Source organism: Heloderma suspectum, chromosome 7 (genome assembly GCF_057233095.1).
Source record: "Heloderma suspectum isolate Gila_16-S chromosome 7, 16-S_ref, whole genome shotgun sequence".
Classification (NCBI taxonomy): Eukaryota; Metazoa; Chordata; class Lepidosauria; order Squamata; family Helodermatidae; genus Heloderma; species Heloderma suspectum.
Genome location: NC_139464.1, coordinates 63802249 through 63824592, shown reverse-complemented (window position 1 = coordinate 63824592; position 22344 = coordinate 63802249). Strand labels below are relative to the sequence as shown.

General features: G+C 40.8%; 1 protein-coding gene across 2 annotated transcripts in view; it reads left to right on the top strand.

Moving 5' to 3' along the window:
• NAV3 (neuron navigator 3) overlaps window positions 1–22344 on the top strand; it is a 351861-nt gene that overhangs the window by 141812 nt on the left and 187705 nt on the right. For both annotated transcript variants that reach the window (XM_084810412.1, XM_084810411.1), the window contains exons 6-8: window positions 2653–2721; window positions 6659–6798; window positions 14910–15945. In XM_084810412.1, the coding sequence (XP_084666538.1) occupies window positions 2653–2721; window positions 6659–6798; window positions 14910–15945 (1245 nt within the window). The remainder of the gene's footprint in view (window positions 1–2652; window positions 2722–6658; window positions 6799–14909; window positions 15946–22344) is intronic.

The window sequence follows — 22344 nt, the reverse complement described above, 5'->3', positions numbered from 1 at the left end:
TCTCAAAGGAGAACAAGAGTTGTCTTGTGCAGTTCCCATTCCTTTCAATGAGGCTTGTGCAGAAGCACTTCTTAGAGTATTCCTAAGGCTGTAGTAAATCTCTCCACTTTCTTTTGAGGTTGTTGGGTGTGTGTTGTTGTTTGGTACAGAATATTGGCTTTCTGTGACATACCCGTCGCTAGGGTTTTTCTTTTGTTTTCTTTTACAGTCCATTGCTTTTTCACATTCTATTATTTTTACCTAAGAAGAATGTATAGTACTTCCATTTCAAATGCCATCACACAGGAGCTGTAAATGTGAGATCTCATTAAAAGTATTAGAAATTAAAAGGAGAAAATGTTATGCTTCTCAAGCTTTTTGAATACTAGTTTTGGGATTTATTTTGTTCCAGTGCTGATTCCCATATGAGTAAAAAACGATTGCAGACAGTAAAATAAAATCCTTGCACTTACAATTAGGAACATACTTAGCTTTTCAGATTGTTAGCATATCTGCTTAGCATTGCGCCCTGTTTTTAATCCAATGAAGCACTTTACCATTTGGTTTATTCACCCAGACTTCAATAATGAATCACAGGATTTAGTATCAGCTTTAGCCTTCATCACAGGCCTGTATTCCCTTATGACTCTCTGTGCCATGAGTCTTGATATTGCTTGGCTAAAACTGTCCACTGCACATCATCCAATCTCTCCCCCTCCCCCGCTCCAGATAGTTATCTCAAAGCCCTTTTTCTTTAGTAAGTAGTCAGCAGCCTTTTTGAGTCAACCAAACTACTTACCCCTTTTCTACATGGAAATGTTCAAGCTTTCAGGAAGAGCCTGGTGAATAATGCCAGCTTATCACACAGAAACTAATTGTCAGCATTTGTTGATATGAAATAGCCTTACATGGCTATTTCTGGCTTTATTCTGGTTGTACTGTTTACTGTGGTTTTAATGTTTAATATATTTTGTATTGTTTTATTGTGCGCTCTTTGCTTTTAATTTTTGTGAACCGCCCAGAGAGCTTCGCCTATTGAGCGGTATAGAAATGAGATGAAATAAACAAACAAACATGTGAAAGTGACTGGATGTATGCCAAACCACTAATCATAGGGCAGACTTTTTCACTTGTTTTCCTCCTTTTCAGCTGATCTGACATGCAAGTATACCAGCAAACTGAATGCTGTTTCAAGCTGTCAGTCTTGCCCCTCCCTGCCAGCTCCTTCCCACCCATACTGCTGGCTCCTGCTGCTCCCCTGCACCTCTATGTGGGGAAAATTAACAAAGCCCAGACAGTGCTTTGGCCATGTCCACTGATTTTCCCTTCCCTGACAGGTTCCAGAGACTCCTTTATTATATGCCGTCTCAGTTCAAGAGATCTGGACTGCAGCAGTGCTCTCTCTGCTGCAACTAGTAGTGCCTATCGTTGCTCATTGTAGGTCAGGACAATTTGGATGAAGCCCAGCTGGGCACCTCCTCCCTGCCTTCCCCCCACTCTGCCTTCCCTACTGACTCTTGTGTGGCTGCATGCTGTCCCTTGCACCTCAGGGAGATCATCTGGCACCTAACTTTCTTTAAGGTTTTGATCATTTTGTTTTGCCTTTCGGTATGGTGAAACAGTTGTTCCTGTGATTCCACACCTGCATTCTGAAGCGGTACAGTCCAGGAGCACTTCTACCAAGTGATAAGCTGTCTATTCACAACATATATTTTGCCATGTCATATCCCAGGCCCTGTCATGTCACATCCCTTGTCATTACCATCACCTCTAAGAGTTAGTTATGTTATATTCTTGCCAGCACCAGCACCTTCCTATGCATTTTATTTTCTACCTCAGTATTTTGCATGTTGCTAGCACAGCTATGCTTAGAACAAATCGTCATTTTCTCCATGTCCCAATACACTTCCCCAGACAGTAGACTTGGACAGTAACAGAAGTTGGACAAATTGTGCCATATGAAAATGAAGAGTCAGATCTATCTGGTATGCAATGTCATATTAATGGTATCTCATTCTAATTAGTTTTTTCCCCCCATAAAAGGTGTTGGTGTAGCAAAACAGCACTAAAATGCTATATAAAATTTTAAAATTGTACTTCTGAATGAAGCTTAAGAGTAAATCATGGCACATGATCCCAATTAATGCTCATGAATGTCTTAAAGCAAGGGTGAGCAACTTGTGGCCCTCCATATGTTCTGTCCTAAAACTCCCATGATTCCTCCCCATTGGCCATGCTGACTGGGGCTCCTGGGAGCTGTAGTCCAGAACATCTGAAGGGCCACAATTTACCCACCACTGTAAAGAATGGCCTTTTTGAACACGGGCAATATCCTCAATGTTGATAGTGGATCTTTAGATAAAAATTGATGGCACCAAAGCATTTTGTATTTTAAAACAGTTAGCATGTTGATAGCTTACCACTCTTGTACTGAAGACAAAGTGTTTCTTCCTCCACGAGATGGGGCAGTTTACAATGCATTGCACTACAACATAGTCTGTACTTTGAAAACTCATGGTGTAAACATTACATTTAACTTTTTCTTTGATTAATTTGTTTTCTATCCATGTTCTATTTGCATTACATTAACTCATCATTTGGTGGTAAGTTTGTGCTTTTTATGCATATTCAAAAAAATTCTTTAATTAAATTTCTCTGTTTCTTCTCATACAGTCTGACAGCCAGATATGCAACTCAGTCTAATCACAGTGGAATTGCAACCAGTCAAAAAAAGCCTTCTAGGTCAGTTAACATCTCTAATTTATTGCTTGCTAGTGATGCTTAATGGAGTCACGGCCCACTGGCATTTTTATTCTTTAAACCAAAGTAGACATTAAGCTCTTTATCATCATATTTTAAATGCAAGCTTTGCAGGATATTTCCGTTGGCCAGTGGAAAAGCCCTGCCCCTGTCTGCAAAAATAACCGTTCTGTGTAATAGCTGTAGGCATATCTTTGTGTTGCAACTTAGCATACTGCATGTAACGTAACTGATTTAAATGAGTTGTCAAGGCTCTAGAGGGAGTTCACTGCTCTAAAGGCTCTTGTTCACACATAGGCTAGAGAAAGATGTGATATAAAAAGACTGGCAGCATATCCTTCGGCTGTGTTGCAGAGCACTTTTGCAACTAAGGGTGCAGTCCTATGCACGTTTAGACAGAAATACTTTTTTTCTGTCGAAACATGCATGGGATCATGCCCTAAACTGCTAACAGACAAGCATATGGGCAAATCCAGCTGTCAGTCCTGTCTGTCCCTGCTAATGTTGTCCCTTTCTCCTTGCTATTTCCTGCTCCTGTTCCTCCATCTAGGAAAAACTAACAAAATATCATGCAGTTCAGTGCCTGAGCTGGGCTCTTGCCTTAAAACAGGGCTGCAGGACCTCTTGCAGCCTGAGGGCCAAATTCCATTAGGGGAGGCTTTCAAGGGCTGCGTTCCAATGGTGGGTGGGCCAAAAGGCAGGGCCAAAGTCAAAGGGTAGGGGCAAAAATACAAGCATATTTAAGCTTAAAGCTCTTACTGTCACTAACTAAACCTTAGGAGAGGCAATTCAACATAGGAACATAAGAAGCTGCCTTATACAGAGTCAGGCCGTTGGTCCATCTAGTCCAGTATTATCGACACTGATCGGCAGCAGCTTTCCAGGGTTTCAGGCAGGATTCTTTCCTTTCCCTACCTGGAGAAGCCGGGGATCGAACCTGCAACCTTCTGCACGCAAAGCATTTGATCTATCACACTGAGCTATAGCCCATCCTACCTTTTACAATGGGGACAAATGTATAAAAGTTGGGATAGCACCAAACAATTGGTGGTTGGAAGAAATGGGGTGGGACCAGGGAAGGGGGCATAGCCATCTAGGGAACCCTGTAAGGCTGGATTGGGTCCCTAGGAGACCCAGAATTGGCCCCTGGGGCTGAGGAAGCTTTTGTTACTTTGAAACACCACAGAAGGCTGGCAGTGAGTGAATAAACAAAAGAGGGGTGTAGTAAGTAAAGACTCATAGAATCATAGAATCATAGAATAGTAGGGTTGGAAGGGGCCTACAAGGCCATCGAGTCCAACCCCCTGCTCATATGCTTGCCTGTCACTTTGGTTGTGACAGCACCAGTCACAGCACTGCGAGCTATTCATATGACATCTCTCTTTGCCCATAATTTGGTTTTCCAATGACAATAAATTCTACTCTTGCCCAGTGGATTTTTCCTCCAGCTTGCAAAATCATCACCTTTTCAGTTAACTGGCTCAGTTCAAGACAGGAGAAACTAAATTGTGTGCTACTGCTTACCCTTGGAAGAACACAACAGTGAATTTACAAATCGAGCAGAAAAAGCAGGCTACTTCTGTAGAATAGCTTATTGTTGACTTGAGAATGGAAAAGAACACTAACTCACCAGTCATTATCAGTCTTCTTGTCTAGGAAGGGCTATGGCTCACTGGTAAAGCACATGCTTTGCAAGCAGAAAGGTCCCAGGTCCAATTCTTAGTGCTTCCAGGTAGGGCTGGGGAAGGCTTCTGTTTGAAACCCTGAGCCCCTGCCAGTCAGTACAGCTTCCTATGTTCCTATGAAAACAGTTTGTAAACCACTGGAGTAGAGCAACCAGCACTGTTCCAGTCTGAAATGTGTTTAATAAAGTTTTGTACAAAATCTATAGTCTTATGGGAAACTATTGTTTCTGTGATGAAACACAACAGTGAATAATCCTTACATGGATAGAAATCTCACAGCCTTAGACAGCCGACATGTTGATTGCCTATCCTGTCTCTGTAATGGCTATGGCCTTCTTTCTTATGCACACTAAAATCTGTGCATTTGTTTCCTAAACGAGGACTCACAGCTTCTCTTTTTGTGTTCATTCTATGTCAATTATACATAGTTCTTTAAAAACTGATCGTTACTGTTGGCTGTCCAGTGCACTGCTGACAATGAACTATCAGTTGTGTAATCCAATGTACAGAGTCAGTTTTATAACCAATCTCGAGCTGCTGGTGATAGCCTGGAATGAGCTATACCAGAGTGCAGTTGTTGTGCACCTGTGGTCATAGGTTTTGGGTCCCATTTAGCATGGATGCTTTTGTATCATCCACAGTTCATCATGTCTGGAAGCCCACAGTTGTTGTTTGTCTAACTATCCAAATTTATAACACTGTCTGTACAGTTTTGACCAGAAGTATGTCCCTTGTGAATTACCTATTGCTTTACACTTTGCATTTCCTTTGTTGCTTAAATTGATTGTGGGGGGAATGACTGCAACTGGAATAAATGGATACATGTGGAAAGTAAGTGATCCCATAGTGAATGGTTAAAGCTACTAGAATTTTTGTATATTTTATGTATGTCTGCGTTGGAAGTGTTTTAGAACCTATTTTCTGTTGGAAGCCCTTTAAAATCTATTTTCAAGTATTACAAAAGCCCTTGTAGTCATTTTAATGAAAATTGGATATTAATGTATTTTTAGCACATTCATAAGGTAACTGAATCAGTAGCCACAGACCAGTTGTTTTCATAGGCCATGATAAAATTTAGCATGCATAAAAGCCTAGACAATCTGCTCTGTTCCCGGCACAGAGAAAAGGGCCAATAACCGGAATGAACGGAAAAGTAATTGTTTGGATTATCAGGCACCTAATATTGCAATTCACCACCCACCTGTTTCACAGCAGGTGAAGAGCTGGAATAAGTAGTCAAACAATTGTGGTCTTAGTATGAAATATTGTTGTTCATAATTTGTGTGTAAGAAAGAAGGAATTGAGTACAGCTTTTTTGATGTGCCAATATAGTGAGCAAAGCATTGTTTATAAAACAAAACACCCCAACCTAATATTAGCTATTTTCTCTCTGTATTATTTTGTGTGCTTTCATCCTGTGCCAGGGTAACAGTGTTTTCAATATTCATCTGATAACATGTCAGTTATTGAGGTTCCCGCTTTTGTGCATTGTATTGGGGCAATTAATGTCTATAGGTAGCATTTATGGCAGCCCAAGATTGCATAATAACTAAACCAGACAGTCAAATCAGACAGTTTAGTGTAGGTTTGTATGTATTGCAGGCAACAGCATTTTTATTAATTTTAACTTTGCTACCGAGGATGTTTCAGATGGTGGCAGCAAATACCAACAAGTGAAATATGTAGCCTGAACTGTAGTCATTTCCATTCAAGAGTTTTAATTTGAAATACTGAATATGTATTTATATCAATCACTGAATTCCTCCTCCAATATCTGTTGCAAAAGTCTTGACACTGGAACAATAGAAGAAATAAATCTCTCACAGTTGAGTACAGTGTATATTTAAGAAATAGTGTCTAGAGTATATTATCCCACTAAGGTCTATGCCTAGATTGGTTTACTTTTGTTAGACATTTATTAGAAATATATGGAAGTGAAGTCTTTGAATAAAAGATTGTATGTGGGTGAATCTTTTTTGCAGCATGAATGGAAAATGCAAAGGATCTTTATATGTTTGTCTGTGATCCTATACAGCATCTTTCTCCCTTTTTGTGCCTATTAAGATGAGACCTTTTGTTGGCAATGTCGAGTCTAACTAACCATGGATCATATTGTTGTTTATTGTCGTTGCCTTCCCCCAGAATCATTGTTCTGTGGATTTATACTGAAAAACTACCTATTTCCTATGAGTTTACAGTGTGCAACCAATTTATTTCTGACTGTACTATTCTAGGCTTCCCGGGCCCTCAAGGGTGCCAGCTGCAGGCAGCAGTACCAAAGTCCAGGGAGCTTCAAATTTAAATCGAAGAAGTCAGAGCTTTAATAGCATTGACAAAAACAAGCCTCCACAGTATGCAAATGGAAATGAAAAAGGTAAGTGTTTAATCAGTGCTGTCTTACTGAGCATACAAGAACAGAAAGGTTCCACTGTGACTCAGAGAAAATATGAAAGATGAAAAGATTAAGCCTGAGGCATAAGTACAATTTAATAGCTGAGATACCAGTTAGATTGAAGACTACCCTATTTGCAGCAGACAATGTCTAAAGGTTTGCATTGCAGTTGGATTGTATATAAAACCTAACCAGCTGTTCTTTTGGTAGATTTCAGTCTTGAACAATGAAAAACTTATAAAATCTGTGATGATTCAGTGTTGAATGTAGCCAGTTCTGAATGTACTAGCTGAATCCTAAAGCATCCTGAAAGAAGGAGTTTTTATAGTGGTCCAGATTCTCTCAGACTTGTCATCCACTGCTAAATTGATACTGGGCTGGACTGGGCAATACCACCCCAATCACTTCTGTATGTGTGGTGGGAAGTGAGAGCCTTACCTCCGTCCTGCATTTTGTCTGGGAAATTGACAGTGCTAAATAGGCCTGTTGCACTGGATTGTTTTTGAATAAGACCTGTTTGAACACTGTGCTCAAGCGTGAGTGGCCAGCAGCACTAGAAGGAGATTAGGCATGCCGGCTGGGCAGATATGCTCTCATTCCGTTTCCTCACCACACATAGGGGAGCGACTGAGGTGGTATCATCTGATCCAGATTTCTAAGAAATGTGTAACCATAATGGTGCTACAGGTGCTTGTTCATTCTCTAAAAAGCTTCTAAGCTGGCACACACCCAAAGGATGACATAGTTCAAAGTATCACCCAAGCACATTCAAGCCACACACCTGAACTGTTTGAAATAAGGTGCGGGGATTTTTGGCAGCTGCCCCCAGAGTTTGAGAGGGCCTTGGGAAAAGGTCCCTCTAGTGGGCTTACCTGGTGCCAGGCATTTGGAGAAATGAAAATGACAGCCAGACCCAACTGCCCAGTGCTGTTCAAAGTGCTGCCCCAGAAAAACATTTTTAAGGGGGGGGGGCATGTGTCAGCAGTGGGTCCTGTGAGGTGCTGGCCCTTGCAACTGCCTAAGGATGTCATATACTGATGCTGACCCTGTCTGCACCTACAGAAATCCCAATCTACTGTTTAACCTGTTGTGAGTTCAAGATGGAGTTTGACCTTTTGGTTCAAGCTGTTTAAAATGAAAACTGTCACCAGTTTGTGCACATTAATTTCCCCTAGGTTTCCCTCATATGAATATACCCTTGTATTTGAAAATATGGAGGGGAAATTCTGGGCTATGGTGAAATCACAACTGAGCGGTCAGCTTAGCAAAGCATTTTGGTCTTCTGAATCCCAAAAGCATGTGAAGAACAGTTCTCCACTGTGCTATACCTCAGGTCATTTTCAAAGCTTTTCTGAGTGTTGGTATTCAGAAGTACATATTAATATTCCACTTTCTGGATGTCTAGGGTCTATATATCCATATTTCCAAAGGCAGCTTCATGATTTTTTTACTTATTTTGATCCGAATAAGAGTATTTTAGAATACGTGCAGCATGTCCTTCCGATGTAGTATAGCATGCCCACTGTCCACAGCAATGGGGTGCTGAAGTGACTTGAATATTATCATTTGAAAGTGAGAAACCTAGGTTCAACTCTTTGCTCAGCCGTGAAATGCAATGGGCAGCTCATAGCCAGTCAGCCATGTCACCATCTCTCAGCAGGGTTGTTGTGAGGTTAAGATCATCCTCCAAGGTCTTTGGAAGAATGTATTTATTTATTTTACTTTAAGTTATTTTTAGGCCGCCTTAGAGTTAGAAGCCTTAAAGGTGGCCTAAAAAGAAGAGTGAAGTATGAATGCAACAAATAAATATGATAGTTACAAGCAATAAACACAAGCAAAGAATTAGTGACCATATGGCTAATGATCCCACTTGTATCATGCTTGTGGTTGTTTTCAACTTACAGCTGAATGCCAATATTTTTTAAATGGCATCTACCTGTACCTTGTGACAAATTTTATACCATATAATTCCTGTAAATTGGATATTTCCAATTATCTTATAGAGGAAGATATACATCTTCATGAAATGTTGATGAAATATTTTTCTTATTTTTCTAACTAAAGGGACAGAAAAATATAAAAGAAATATTTTTTAGAAAGAAATGTGTACCAAATTTACCACAAGGTGGGAGTAGATGTCATTGAATAAGCTTTCGTGCCCAATCCTCAGTACTCAGAAAGCTAAACACACACACACACACACACACACACACAAACACGATCAGATTTAGTTGGGAGTTGGGAAATAAGATTATTTAGATGCTGGAAAATTACCAGTACCACTTGGGGGTTATGTATTTCTGCACCAGGCAAGTTTTGTCTAGTGATATGTTTCCCTAGGGTTCTTTCTCTATGCAGGTTAAATCTATAACCTACCTTTGTTTGGAACTAGATATGGTTTATGATCCAGGTCATAATTAGGAAAGTCTAGATTGTTATTTAGACAATCAAGTAACAGCTTTAACATTATGTTTGCTAAATCTACATGTTTACTGCTATTAAGCAATCTAAATGCTTCAAAAGCAATGCATTTGGATTTTGATTGCTAGGATAATCAGTGGGATTTAAAAATAAACATGCCAAAGCACAAACTGGATTCATGGATGTAGATATAACAGGAAAACAACAAAAGGCTTAAAGAAAAACAATATGTTTTAATCTGTATGGGTGTACATAATGTGATTGTTTCTTTGTACTGCAGGCTATAAGAGAATGTTTAAAATATTTATGCTGTCACAATACATTCATGAATTTCATATTTATAAAGTATGTATGTGCTGAATAGCTATACAGCTTAAATTTGTATAAATTGTTTCCATTAAAAATGAAGTCTGTTATTTTAAAAAATCAGTCCCGTAACAGCAAGGCCATCATGACTATTGTAGGGATAAATTTGCAGTGGTTTAGCAAACATCAGGGGGTGGAGAAACTAGCATATCTAGTTCTACAGTAAAATTTGCTCTGATTTAAGCTAATAGCCAATCTGCATATATTTTCCATAACCAAATGTGCAGAGTTGCTAGATCTGGAAAAGACACCAGACTCTATTATAACATCAACCATAGGCCTGGTCTGTAGGCCTGGTCCGAAAATATTGATGATATTTTCACGAATGAATTGGGAATCTTACTTGCTTTTTGATGAAACTAGTAATTTACTTTGCTAAGTCAATGACCTGGTTTGCATGATCAAAACAAGCCACCATGGCTTAAACCAGCCACCATGGCTTGTTGTGAGCCACGGTGTGTGCTGGGCGCAATTTGCATAATCAGTGCCTGGCTTCAGCTTATCGTATTGTCTGAAGCCAGGTGGCATAACTTGTTGGAGAGTTAACCAACTCTCAAATAACCCATGGGTCAATCAAATCATGCCACCTGGGTTCAGACAACATGATAAGCTGCACCTGGGTGGTGATTATGCAAATCCAACATGGCACCCACCACCATGCACCACAGCTCACAACAAGCCAGGGTGCAAACCAGTCCAATAAAATCATGGATGAAAATGAAGAGATGTTGGCTGCATTTGGACACAACTATAAGCCAGGGTTCTGGAGAACCATGGCTTACTGTTTATAGGCAGAGTGATGTTGCATGCTGCCTGATCACTCTGCCTGCAAGGGGGAGTGGCTAAACAAACCACAGATGCAGGTCCATGGTTTGTTTAGCCACTCCCACTTGCAGGAGAAGCCAAGTGGGAGTGATTGGGCAGTGTGCATCAGCATGCTTCTTAATCCTAATAAAGCAGGATTCCCTGGAAGCCTGCCTTATTGTGACCTTTGAATCAGGCCATTTTGTAAGAAGCATAATGTTCCATAATCTCTGCTTTCAGCACATAAAAATACCGCTACAAGTCCTTTCAGAAACAATTCTTCTAAGATTATTTGATCAAGTCCTTAAGACTTGCTTTTCCATCTGTATGAAGAGTTCCATTTTGAACCATTAGCTGCATATATTGGTTTAAGAAAGTGTTTTCCTTACATATATTACTCATAATCTTCGGTGTTATGTAGAACTAAATAACATGGATCCTTGCTAGGAATTCATTTTAGCCACTGAAAACATATGATCTAAACAATCACATTATGCACAGTGGTTAAGCAAATAAAACTGGTGGTTTTGTAGTGCTAATCACTGTTAACACCTCATTTTTCTAATTCTACACAATATGTTAATGGGTAAGTAACATGTTCAGATACGTTAGGAAATATAGGCTTAATTTAGAAAGGCTCATTATAATTGCATATGTTTTTCATATAGCTTGTTTTGCTTTTCAGAAATATGGTTAGTGTGTTTAAACCATGTTTAAATGTGATTATAATGTCTGCAGTCCTGCATCTCAAGCATAAGGGTGGAAATACATGTTAGAATCAGAACTACGCTCAGACTACCAAGCTATTTTCCCCCCCAAACCCTAACATGATGTTCACATAGAAGTGGCCTTCTTCAGAGGGCTACACACATTAAATGTGTAGTTTTGTCTTCCATGCTTAATTTTTCTTCTTTAATATTAGCCATGCTGGCAGGGGTGTCATTCAGGCACTCATCATGATAGTCCCCATAGCCACAACTGCCCCCAAGGAGTGTCCAAAAGTTAAGGCAGCTGGATTGATCCATATCAAGAAACCAGTTCTAGCTGGTTTTCACCTCCAGCAGGAGCAGATCTGTTGTAAAGCGACTTGCCCAGTTAAGACCAAGCCACCCCAAAATATTTTGCCTTACAACAGGGAACAATATATTGTTCCTGGAAAATTCATCCCCCCATTCCCTGCTGCTGTGAGGATTGCAGCTAAGCTCAGAGGGAACAGGGAGGGCGGCAGATGACATCAGTGTCCCTGCTAAAAAGTGGTTGCGCTGAGTCCTGACTCCATGACATGACTGCATGCAAGTGTGATGGTGGCGGGGAAGAATCAGGATCAGGGCTGTGTGGAAGGGAAGGGATTTTTAACTCTTTACCCCCATGGAACAATCCTGAAGCTTCCTTCCCATTCCAGATACCGACTTCAGGGGGTGACTTTCATCAGGATTGTGCTTTGGGGGTAAAGGGCTAAAAAGGGCTAAACACACACACACACACACACACACACACACACCTTGTCATAGATGCTATTTATAGTAGAAAAAGGTACACACAGAAGGCTGAATTAATGTGTAGTTTGGCCCTCAGTCAGGCTGTTGGCTCATGAAGCCAACTATTCTAATAGACAACAGCTCTCCAGGGTCTCTCCCAAAACTAACGATTGCCTCGCCCCAGAGGACAAAAGATGACATCATTTTGCATAAAATTTGCACATGCTAATTTATATGTATAGCTGCAAATTTATAAGTTATGATGATAATTTAAATAGAAATACAGAACATCTCACCATAGTAGGGAAGACTGTGATTAGATCACCTTTGTGCTTGCTCATTCCCCTGCCCAGGTGGTGTTGGTGGGCTACTTCCAGGCCCAGCTTTTCCTTCTGAGGGCTCTTTAGCCTTAAACTGGACTTTGACTGGACTGCCCTCCAAATAGAGGACAATGTTAAAATAGAGGACAGTTGTCTGGCAGCCCTCCAGATGTAGGACAGACCTCTGTAAAAGAGGAGACATGGCCACCCTATGAAGTTCTCAGGTTCCCAGCCCTAGTGCCTACAATGCTGGGGATTAAACTTTGGACCTTCTGAATACAAAGCACATGCTCTACCATTCTCATCCGCACTGGCATCCTAAACATTTTCACAGCCATATTCCTTTGCAATGACAATTTGTACGCACAAAAAGGTCAGTACGAAACATCAAAAATTAATATCATATGTGCAGATACAGATCAAATCACTTCTCCTGTTAAGACCACAATGTGAGACCACAGACAAAACCATTGAGGTTCTACTCCAAGGTTTTCCTATTCAAATAGGATGCTTAGATATTGCCACTGCCCTGCACCTTTGGCTTTACAGGGCTGTTGCTGCAGTCATATTATTTAAAACATGTACATGAATGTGGGAACTGGGAAGTATGTTCTCAAAGATGATTCAAGAAGGAATCGAGGTATCAAAGAACAACAGAAATATTCCTCTAAGAAGGGGGGGGGGAAGGGCAAGGAGACATGGAGAACTGGGCAGTAGTATGGGAAGCAAGTCCTTTTCCACTGAAGTCTCTCCACCCACGCTCAGACCCTTACTACTCTACCCACTCACAGTTGTGATTTGCATTGCTCCTTTATAACATTCCCAGCTCTTACAGATGATCAGGTTATGAAGGACGAGAATGAGGGGTCTGAGGGACTAAGGCTAGAATGTGGCCCATTATATTTTGGCCACAGTGGCCACTTCCAGTCAAAGAAAAGGTGCCTTTGATAGGCAAGAAGGAAGGAATCTTCAGCAGGATCAATGAGGTGTAATTACCAAGAACCTGGCCTTCTGTGTTTGCACAACAGAGCAGAATTTCTTAGCTGCAGTTTCCTAGGCTCTCAATTTGACCCCCGGCCTGCATTTTACCTCAGACCTCATTCTAGGTAGAGCCACCTACGGCTCCAGTACACCACACGGAAAAATATCCGTTCTATATTATTAAGTGCTTCAACCTCAATGCTTTCTGCTGTGAAAAGAAAGAAATATGAAAGTTAAAATTGGCTTATCTTTTTGAAGCTTGAGGCCTGTGGAAATTCCAGTCTTCCTCTGATTCAGTGTAATTGCTCCCTTGGTTTTATTTATAGAGGTGCCATTTGCTAAAGTAACGTCTACTTCTGTCCTTGCATCATTAGTGAGATTCAGTCCCATGAGTATATGTATGAGGCAAACCACTGTAAAAAACAAAACAAAACAAAAAAACCCTCCTTGTGGAAATGGACTTTGCTGCCGCTACTACTACCACCACAACTGCTACTGATAATCTGTCATTGTGTATTTGCTTTAGTCATCTCAGTTTGTTTTACTCTCCTTATCCCTTATCCTACAAGTATTTCTGGCATAAGTTACATTAGCTCCTCTTGCAGTTTTTACATATGAAGAGCCCTACCTCTGGCTTTCCAATATTTTCCTAGGATTGCCAATTGAAATTCTTATTTCTGTATAGCAGTTGTGCAGTACAGCAACAGCCCTGAGAGAAATAGCACCTGCTGAATATCACTACACCACAGTTAAAGTCACAGGGGTCAGTTTCAGTATACTGGTGACCTTAACATTACCCAACCAGACAGTTGAATGTGTCTGGCAGTCTTATTTATTCAAGACAGTTGACACACCTCTGATTTGACAGATGTGACAGTGCAGGTGGAAATGGCTGGGGCCAACATAGCTATAGCTAGAGGGATCCTATGTGTGGCAAGTGGGGAGACCTACCCTGCTGTGCTGTCTGTTGATTGCAATCCAATTATATCAGACGTAGAGGCTTGTGCTGACCTGGATGACCAAAAGGACCTCTAGAATGTCACAGTCAGGATATTGTTTCAGTTCTTGTTCCATCCTTACTATAACCCCTCTCAATTTGTTCCTTTGCTGTACAGAGTTGTTGTAGTCAGCTGCTCCATGGGAGCTGTTACTAACCTAGTGGCACAACCCAAGTTTCTGCACCAGGACAATATCCTGGTTTGGTTTACAGCAGTCTTTGCATGCAAATATACGTTGTTTTCTACAGCAGAGGAAGTCACAGGATAAGGCGTTTAATTTCATAGATTTAAGTCTTAAGGGAATCATTACAAACGTTAGCAGATCCATATTCCTCCTCCTATCCTCCACCAGCCCAGTGCCACTTCCTTTGTAATCTGGAGTGTCTGTTAATATGTGGGCAGCTGAAGCTTACTCCAATCAAAAGCTCTTTCAACTGGATATAAAATTACAATTACAATGCATTATTTGCAAGGAACTGGATTTCAGCAATAAAATGGTATTTCTATATTCCAGTTTCTCAGAAGTTTGGAGAAAGGAGATTCTGAAGCAATGACAGAGGGGGAAGGCTTACATATATAAATTAGGTCAATGGGAACAGGCTTTTGGGAGAGCTCTGTTCTAGTGATGCTTTTCAATGTGCAACTAATTGGGATGACACTTTGTATTAGAAAAGGTTAGAAAGCTCTGCAAATTTAACTTCCTCTCTTTCTTTCTTTACAACTAGAATTACCCAAAGGTCCACACCCATCTGCAGGCATGAATGGAAATGTACAGCATCCCACCAGCACCGGGCAGCAGCCGGTCTCTGCCATCCCCTCTCCAAGTGCCAGCAAGCCTTGGCGCAGCAAATCCATGAATGTCAAACACAGTGCCACCTCTACCATGCTGTCCGTCAAACAGCCTAGTCCTGCAACCTCCCCTACGCCATCTTCAGATAGGTTTAAGCCACCCCTTTCTGAAGGACCAAAAACACCTTCATCTGGGCAGAAATCCATGCTAGAGAAATTCAAACTGGTTAACGCTAGGACTGTTTTGCGAGCCCCATTGTCATCAGGTTCAGGTCCCAATGACAGCGGGAGAGATGATGAAGCCTTTTTGGAGTGTGGTGAAATGGACGGCTTCACTGGTGGGCTCAACACTGGTGGTACCACCACCACCAGCAGCAGCCCTAAAATCTCACCGAAACTCACCCCTCCAAAAGCTGGAAGCAAAAATCTCAGCAATAAAAAGTCTTTGCTACAGCCAAAGGACAAAGAGGAAAAGAGCAGGGACAAAAATAAAGTTTGCACTGAGAAGACAGGAAAGGAAGAAAAGGACCAGGCCACAGAGACACCTGCAAAAAAGACCTCAAAAATTGCAAGCCTGATCCCAAAGGGGAGCAAGGCTACATCAGCCAAGAAAGAAAGTTTAATACCTTCATCAAGTGGGATACCAAAACCTGGATCAAAAGTACCGACATCAAAGCAAAATACTTCACCGGCATGTTCTGGAAATAAAGAGACTGAAAAATTGAGGAGTACAAAAGGAAACCAACCACCATCAACAGCAAAATCCCAAGTTAATGAGAAAGGATACATTCCTTCTGGCCTTCTGTCTTCTGAAGGAAAGGAATCTAGCACAGCTCTTACCCCTAGTTCATCTGCTGCTCTTTCAATGGCTGCAACTAGTGGGCAAGCAACAGGAAATAGCATTGTCCAACTTCCTCAGCAACAGCAATACTGCCACCCAAATACAGCCACAGTAGCACCCTTTATTTATAGGTAAGATTAGTTTACTTATATTTTATAATTTACTAGATCTGTAACTAAACCTGGAAGGCTATTTTTAAAGAGTTATTTCATTTTATTATATTTCAGCATGGTTTAACTCTATTCAAAAATGTATCTTAAATAATGATGTGCCTTAAATAATGATGAAATATAAAACTGACCACATGAGATACCATCTTGAGAAAGGTTAATCATAGGAGAATGACAGGGGAAAATCACCACATAATTGATTGGAAGTCTCTCCCTTCCCCCATCCACCTAATACTAATGCATATCAGAAGATCGGTCCCTTAATTTTTTTGTCATGATGTTAAGGATGTAATAGAATTCTGTCCAAAATTAAGCACTTTAGAATCCTATTTATGATAGTGGTAGAGAATTAAGGATGCACTTGGCATTCCTATACAAATTGGAGGAACTTATAAGGTTGACTTTAGTAGATTGTGTCCACGGATGAGATAGCACAGAAATGATTGCATGATGACATTTGCCCAGGGGTCAATCCAGCCTGTTCCTCAGATGGCCACACCCCTTTCCCTACCACTGATTATTTAGCTGATTCCCAGCTTTTCTGAAGTTCCCCCTCCCCCCCACTTAGGACGCTGTAATGCCTCTCCCAAGGCTTAGCTACTGCCAGTAAGAGCTTTAAGGTAAACTAAGTGGGGGGGGGGATTTTGCCCCCCCCCTTTGCTTTTTGCCCCACCCATTTTGCCTTCAACCCTGCCCACCACTGGAATACAGCCCCCCAAAGCTTCTTCGAAATGGAATTCAGCCCATGAGCTGAAAGTGATTCAACACGCCTGGGTGAAGGGAATGAGAACCACAATAAAAAAAAATTTTTCTAGGCAATTATACTATATAACTATATTTTATTAATTTCCATTTCTATTCCATTATTAGAAAAACAATTCAAAGTAATCAAAATTAACAGAACACCAATTAAAGTAACCCACTATGATATTTTAGATTAAATTTAAATATGCTTAATTTTTAATATTGCAGCAAAATGACTGTGCAGCTAATTTAGCATGAGCCCTGATATGAAATACTGATATGAATCTTGATTGTAGATTAAAAATGAGGGTTCGGTAAGTAAATTTATTTTATTTTTTATTTAAAACATTTCTTGGCTGCCTTTCAGGGCAGAAGCCCTCCCACGGCAGCTTACAGCAATAATCTATATAAACATAGTTAAAACATTAAAAGTGATAAAACATAAAAATAATAAAAACAATAATAAAAGACAACAATAAAACCAGGAACAATTATAACAGCAGTAACAGCAGCAATAGCAGTCATATTAAGAGAAGGCCAAGGTAAAATAATACATTTTCAAGGCCTTCTTAAAAGTCCGCAATGACGTAACATGGCGGACCTCCGATGGCAGCTTGTTCCAAAGGCATGGGGGCACTGCAGAGAAGGCCCTCTCGCGTGTGATCACCCACCTGACTGCTCTCGCAGGTCGGCAAATGAGAAGGGCCTCTCTTTCTGATCTTAAAGTGTGGGCATGCTGATATGGGTGAAGTAACTTCAAGTAACTTGGTCCCAAACTGTTTAAGGCTTGAAAGGTCAAAACCAGCACTTTGAATTGGGCTCAGAAACACACCAGTAACCAGTGCAGTTGGTGCAGTATAGGCATTATGTGATCAAAGAGCCTCTAAACACAGAGATAAAATTTTAGAGCTTACTGGTGTCTTCTGTGTCAACTAGGGGACACTTACATGTTAGAAGGACTTATTCAGGATTAGCAAGGGCTAGTGCTGCTTCGATTTATCGTAACAGCTTCTCCTGGTGAGGAGCTTCCATTGATTGTGAAAACATTGATTCAACCATGGAATTTTATCAGACTTCCTCTGCCCCCACCCCCTTTTGTACAAGATCTGTTTTTGCTGCCACGAGAAACAGTAACAATAAATCCCTTTATATGGTGAGAATATTGTGGTCATGTACTAAACTGAGCAGTACAGAAATTTCTACAGTTTTGTATCTGATGACTGTGTATTTGTTTTTAAGATTTCACATACTTGTTGCCCAAGGCTGCAGTCCTATGCACACTTACCTGGGAGGAAGCTCCATTAAACCCAATGGTGGACTTACTTCTGAGTAAATATCTATAGAATTGTACTGTAAAGGTTTGAATGCTTGGGCAATCCAACAAGTGCTTGGTTTGATGTTATGTTAGAACCAGAGATAATGCTTTAAAACAAAGTTTGGTCACTTTCACAACAAGCCAGCTTGAAACCCTGGTTTGTTTTGCTGGTTTTTATCTAACTAGAGTTTCTTTTAAACCATAATCTCTGGTTCCAAACAAAGGAAAAAGCTTACTTTTGTGGAAAGTGAAATGAAACTCTGCAGGTATCCTCCCCGCAGCTGCATGAGAGGAGGAGTGGGGAGTATTCAACCCAAGCCTTCACTCAAGTTCTTTCCAGCTAGTGCATGTGGTGCGTAGTGTGGAGTGTGAACAAGGCAAGTGTCTTTCACAATCCTGGCTGTTGAGCTATTGCTAGATGAACACTGTGTCAGGGCAGAAAGCAGTTTATCTTTCCTCCACATATTTTGGGGGGATAGTTCTTTTTAGACACTGTCTCTGTGATCTCTTCAGTCTCTCTTAGCTCTCAAATCTTCCAGTCTCCTGTAGAATCTCCTTAAAAACTCCCGCCCAGAATATCCTCACCAGTTCTCTCCCAGAAACTCCCCTGAGTTTGTGCTCCAAGCATCCCGTAGGGAGCTACACTCTACAACAGTGCTTCTCAAACTCCGAGTCTGAATATGTTCATGGAGCCAGGACCTTAAGGGTAGTATCCTGTTGTGCCCTGTGCTTGCAGGACCTAGCACTTGCGTAGCAGGGCTTTTGTGGTTCTGAAAAAAACCCTGAAACAAGCAAAAATTCTCAGTTTCAGAATGGGGCAGGTCAGCAGAACTTGCAGAAGGGAGCTCTGCTGACCTGTCCTGATCCAGAAACAGTGTTTCTGTTCATTTCCAGGGTTATTTTTAGAAGCACAAAAGCCCCATTGTGCAAGTAGTGGGTCCTGTGAGCACAATAGAACCAGCAAAGGCAGAGCAGCTCCATTGGATACTGCCCCAATATTAAATTCAAAATAAATATAAAATTGTTCACTGTTGATTAGTCATGTGCTATTCTTGCATTTTCTGTTGTAAGGGGAATGTAGGGCTCAAAATGTGGAGTTTGTTTAGATGAGGGTTATGAATGGGGCAGTAAGTTTAGAGGTAGTTCCACTACAAAACTTTTTTTTCACTACAAAACTTTTGAGAAGTGCTGTTTTACAGGCATAGAATTCCTCTTTGAATCTCAGCCTATAAGTTTATTTTCAAAATTCTTTCAGTGCTATAGAAATTATTGTTCACCTCATCCCATACCCAGGTTGAGCCCCTGGGTGGGTTTTTAGATTTAAATAAATATAGTGAATTATGGGACTATTAAGACAAGTCTTAATATTGCAGTTTAATAATCAGTTTTGAAATGTCACCTGTTTAATATTTTTAGCTTTGGTTTTTGTGTAAATTAAACTTTAAAAAGAATAAATAGAATACAGTGAAGAATACACTATTAAGTGAGATAGTCTGGCAGGTTTTGTTAGCAATTGGTACTGGAGATAAAAATTGGCTGAAGATTAAAAAGGGTTAGAGGAAGTGCTGAGGGAATGTACATCATTATGCAGAACCAAACCATAGCTTCAAAACCAAGGTGGATGAGTGATAAAGTCCTTAAGGGTGCAATCTTATGGCCACTAGATAGCGGCTAGACAGCCATAGGATTTTTTGGTTTTTGGAAACCTACGTCAGAGCCAGCGCTCTGAGGCTGGTTCCCAGAAAACTGCCTCCCTGCCCCTTCCCCCACTGCCTTGTAGGCAGCACGGTGCAGCATGGTCCATCCCCGGCTCCGTGCTCAGAAGAGCAGCATGGAGCCGGAGGGAAAGGGGCATTCCTGGGATGGGGGGTAGGGATGGCAGATGCACCAGTATGATGCTTCCTATGAGCCAACTGGCCTCTCCCCCGCCGCTCTGAACTGCTCCAGCTAGACAGCCAAAATTGGCCATCTAGCTGCAAATGCAGGGTGGCCAGAGTGCAGAGGAGAAGATCCCCTCCCGCTCTTCCCACCCTGCATTGGATAGTCGGTTGCCTCCAAGTTCAGAGGCGGCCCACTATCCCCATAGGATTGCACCCTAAATGAATTTCCAAGGAAAGGGTTGTAACTTTTAAGAACAGATGTCTAAGTTTGAAATAGCAGACTTTATGATTTAATACACATTTTTCTAGACTATTCAGTATAAAATAAATGCATGGGAGAACATTCATTAAAATGTTTTTAAAACTGTTGGATGAAAATCTTCTAGTATAGTCTTAGAGTCCTGATAGGCATAGCTTACAATATTATGCATAAAGCTGGAATGCATAGATTTACTTTTGTGTTTGCGTGCAGGAGAATCAGATAGAAGTAAACTGTTGCAAACGTATAATGGAGGATTCCAACCATCTTCCAAACAAGCTAGGAAGAAAAAGCTATCCACAGTTATTAGAAAACAAGAAGAAAAATCTGGCACCCTGGTGTGTGTTTTTTTTAAAAAATTGGAAGTAGGCATTTCAAAAGAATAGGTATTCTGCACCTTCGCATCAGGGACTGGGGCATTATTTCAACTTTCAAGGTCAACTAGGAGGAAACCTTGTACATCCTAGGTAGAAAAATGATCTTTACTCGTTCTTCTCCCTGCCTTTAGGCAACTGGTCAGTACTGTCATGAGATGTACCCTTTGAGTGGCCATTATACACTTCAGATGGGAGCTCTGCAGCTGTACTTGCTAATGGCCATACTGCTGTATCATTGAATGAAGAACATGTAAAGCCTGGTGACCCAAGAATGGGCTGGATTGATAGGAAAGCCATCAGTTTTCTGGTTCAAACATTGCCTTCTGTCTTCCATGAGAATAGTAGGGAATAAATAAGTGAGCTCAGCTCAGGTGGCTCCAATAGAGGTGGTAGAGAAGAGTAACGGGCAATATTATCGAGATATGCTTGAGAAATTTGAATTGAACTCTACAAACTGATCTGATCTGCTCCTTGTAAACTCATGTTCAGGTCAAAACGTAGCGATCCTTTGGATTTCACATTTCTCCAAATTTTGCAGTTCAGTTCTTGACTAAAAACATGCATTTAAAAAAACATCTTTTGGGATCAAATACATTCAAAACGTGTGCTTTGAGAGAAAAAATCATTTAGAATTCATATTTTGTGACAAAATGCTTTTTAAAAAATATATATTTAAATACGAATTTTTGTGCAGCTTAAAAAAATAGATTAATGTGGAAACAGGATAGAACGGAATAGATTTAGGAATGAACACATGAGAATATCACTTGGACCAGAAATAGACTGATCTGTCCATTCCTAATGTTACCCCTTTCATTATCCCTTTGTTGTGATGCATTAAGAAACCAAACTTCAGAGGGACATTTGTGAGCATTTTTCTGCATCACTGATTTTTCTCAGTCCACTGTTTTCTTCAAGCAAAAGTTAAAGGTAAGTATTCTGAAGTCAGATCTTGCATGAAATGTAAACTTACAAGGCTGAAGTCCTATTTTGAGCTTTTTAAGAAGCCAGCTCCCAATTATCATAGAATTTATTGAAGATGAAGAACCATGTTTGCCAGCAAGGATTTAACTTGTAAATTCTGTGCTGAATGCAGCTATGTTATAATAGTTGGCAATGGTTTACATTTTGTAGGGACATGAAAATAACAGTGGTATATACACACACACTATATATATATATATATATATATATATGAAAGAAAGAAAGAAAGAAAGAAAGAAAGAAAGAAAGAAAGAAAGACTCTTAGGGAGCAATCCTACTGGGATAGGCGGTCGCCTCCGAACTCAGAGGTGACCACCTATCCAATGCAGGGCAGGAGAAGCATGGAGGGGATTGCCCCCTCTGCGCTTCAGCCACCCTGCATTTGTGGCTAGATGGTTGATTTCATCTGTCTAGCCATGGGAAGGCGGAGCGGGGGAAGCGGCTGCCAGATGACATGATGGATGTGTTGTACCAGCATTTTCGCCTTCCCCATCCCAGAATGCCCCTGGAATGCCCCGTTTTAACCACTCCACACTCCTCTTCCAAGTGCGGAGCATGGGACCATTCCAAGCTGCCTGCAAGGCAGCACGGGAGCAGGGAAAGGTCGGTTCCCAGAAACCAACGTATCCTGTGGCCATCTAGCTGCTGACTAGCAGCCATAGGATTGCTCCCTTAGAAGTATAAAGAAATGTGTTTGCATTCCATTGACATATTTTTACTCTGAATTTCCACCAAAGAACTCAGTATGGCTTATCCCTTATTTTGTCCGCTTTAGAGGAACCCTGTGATTAGGGATTTGCA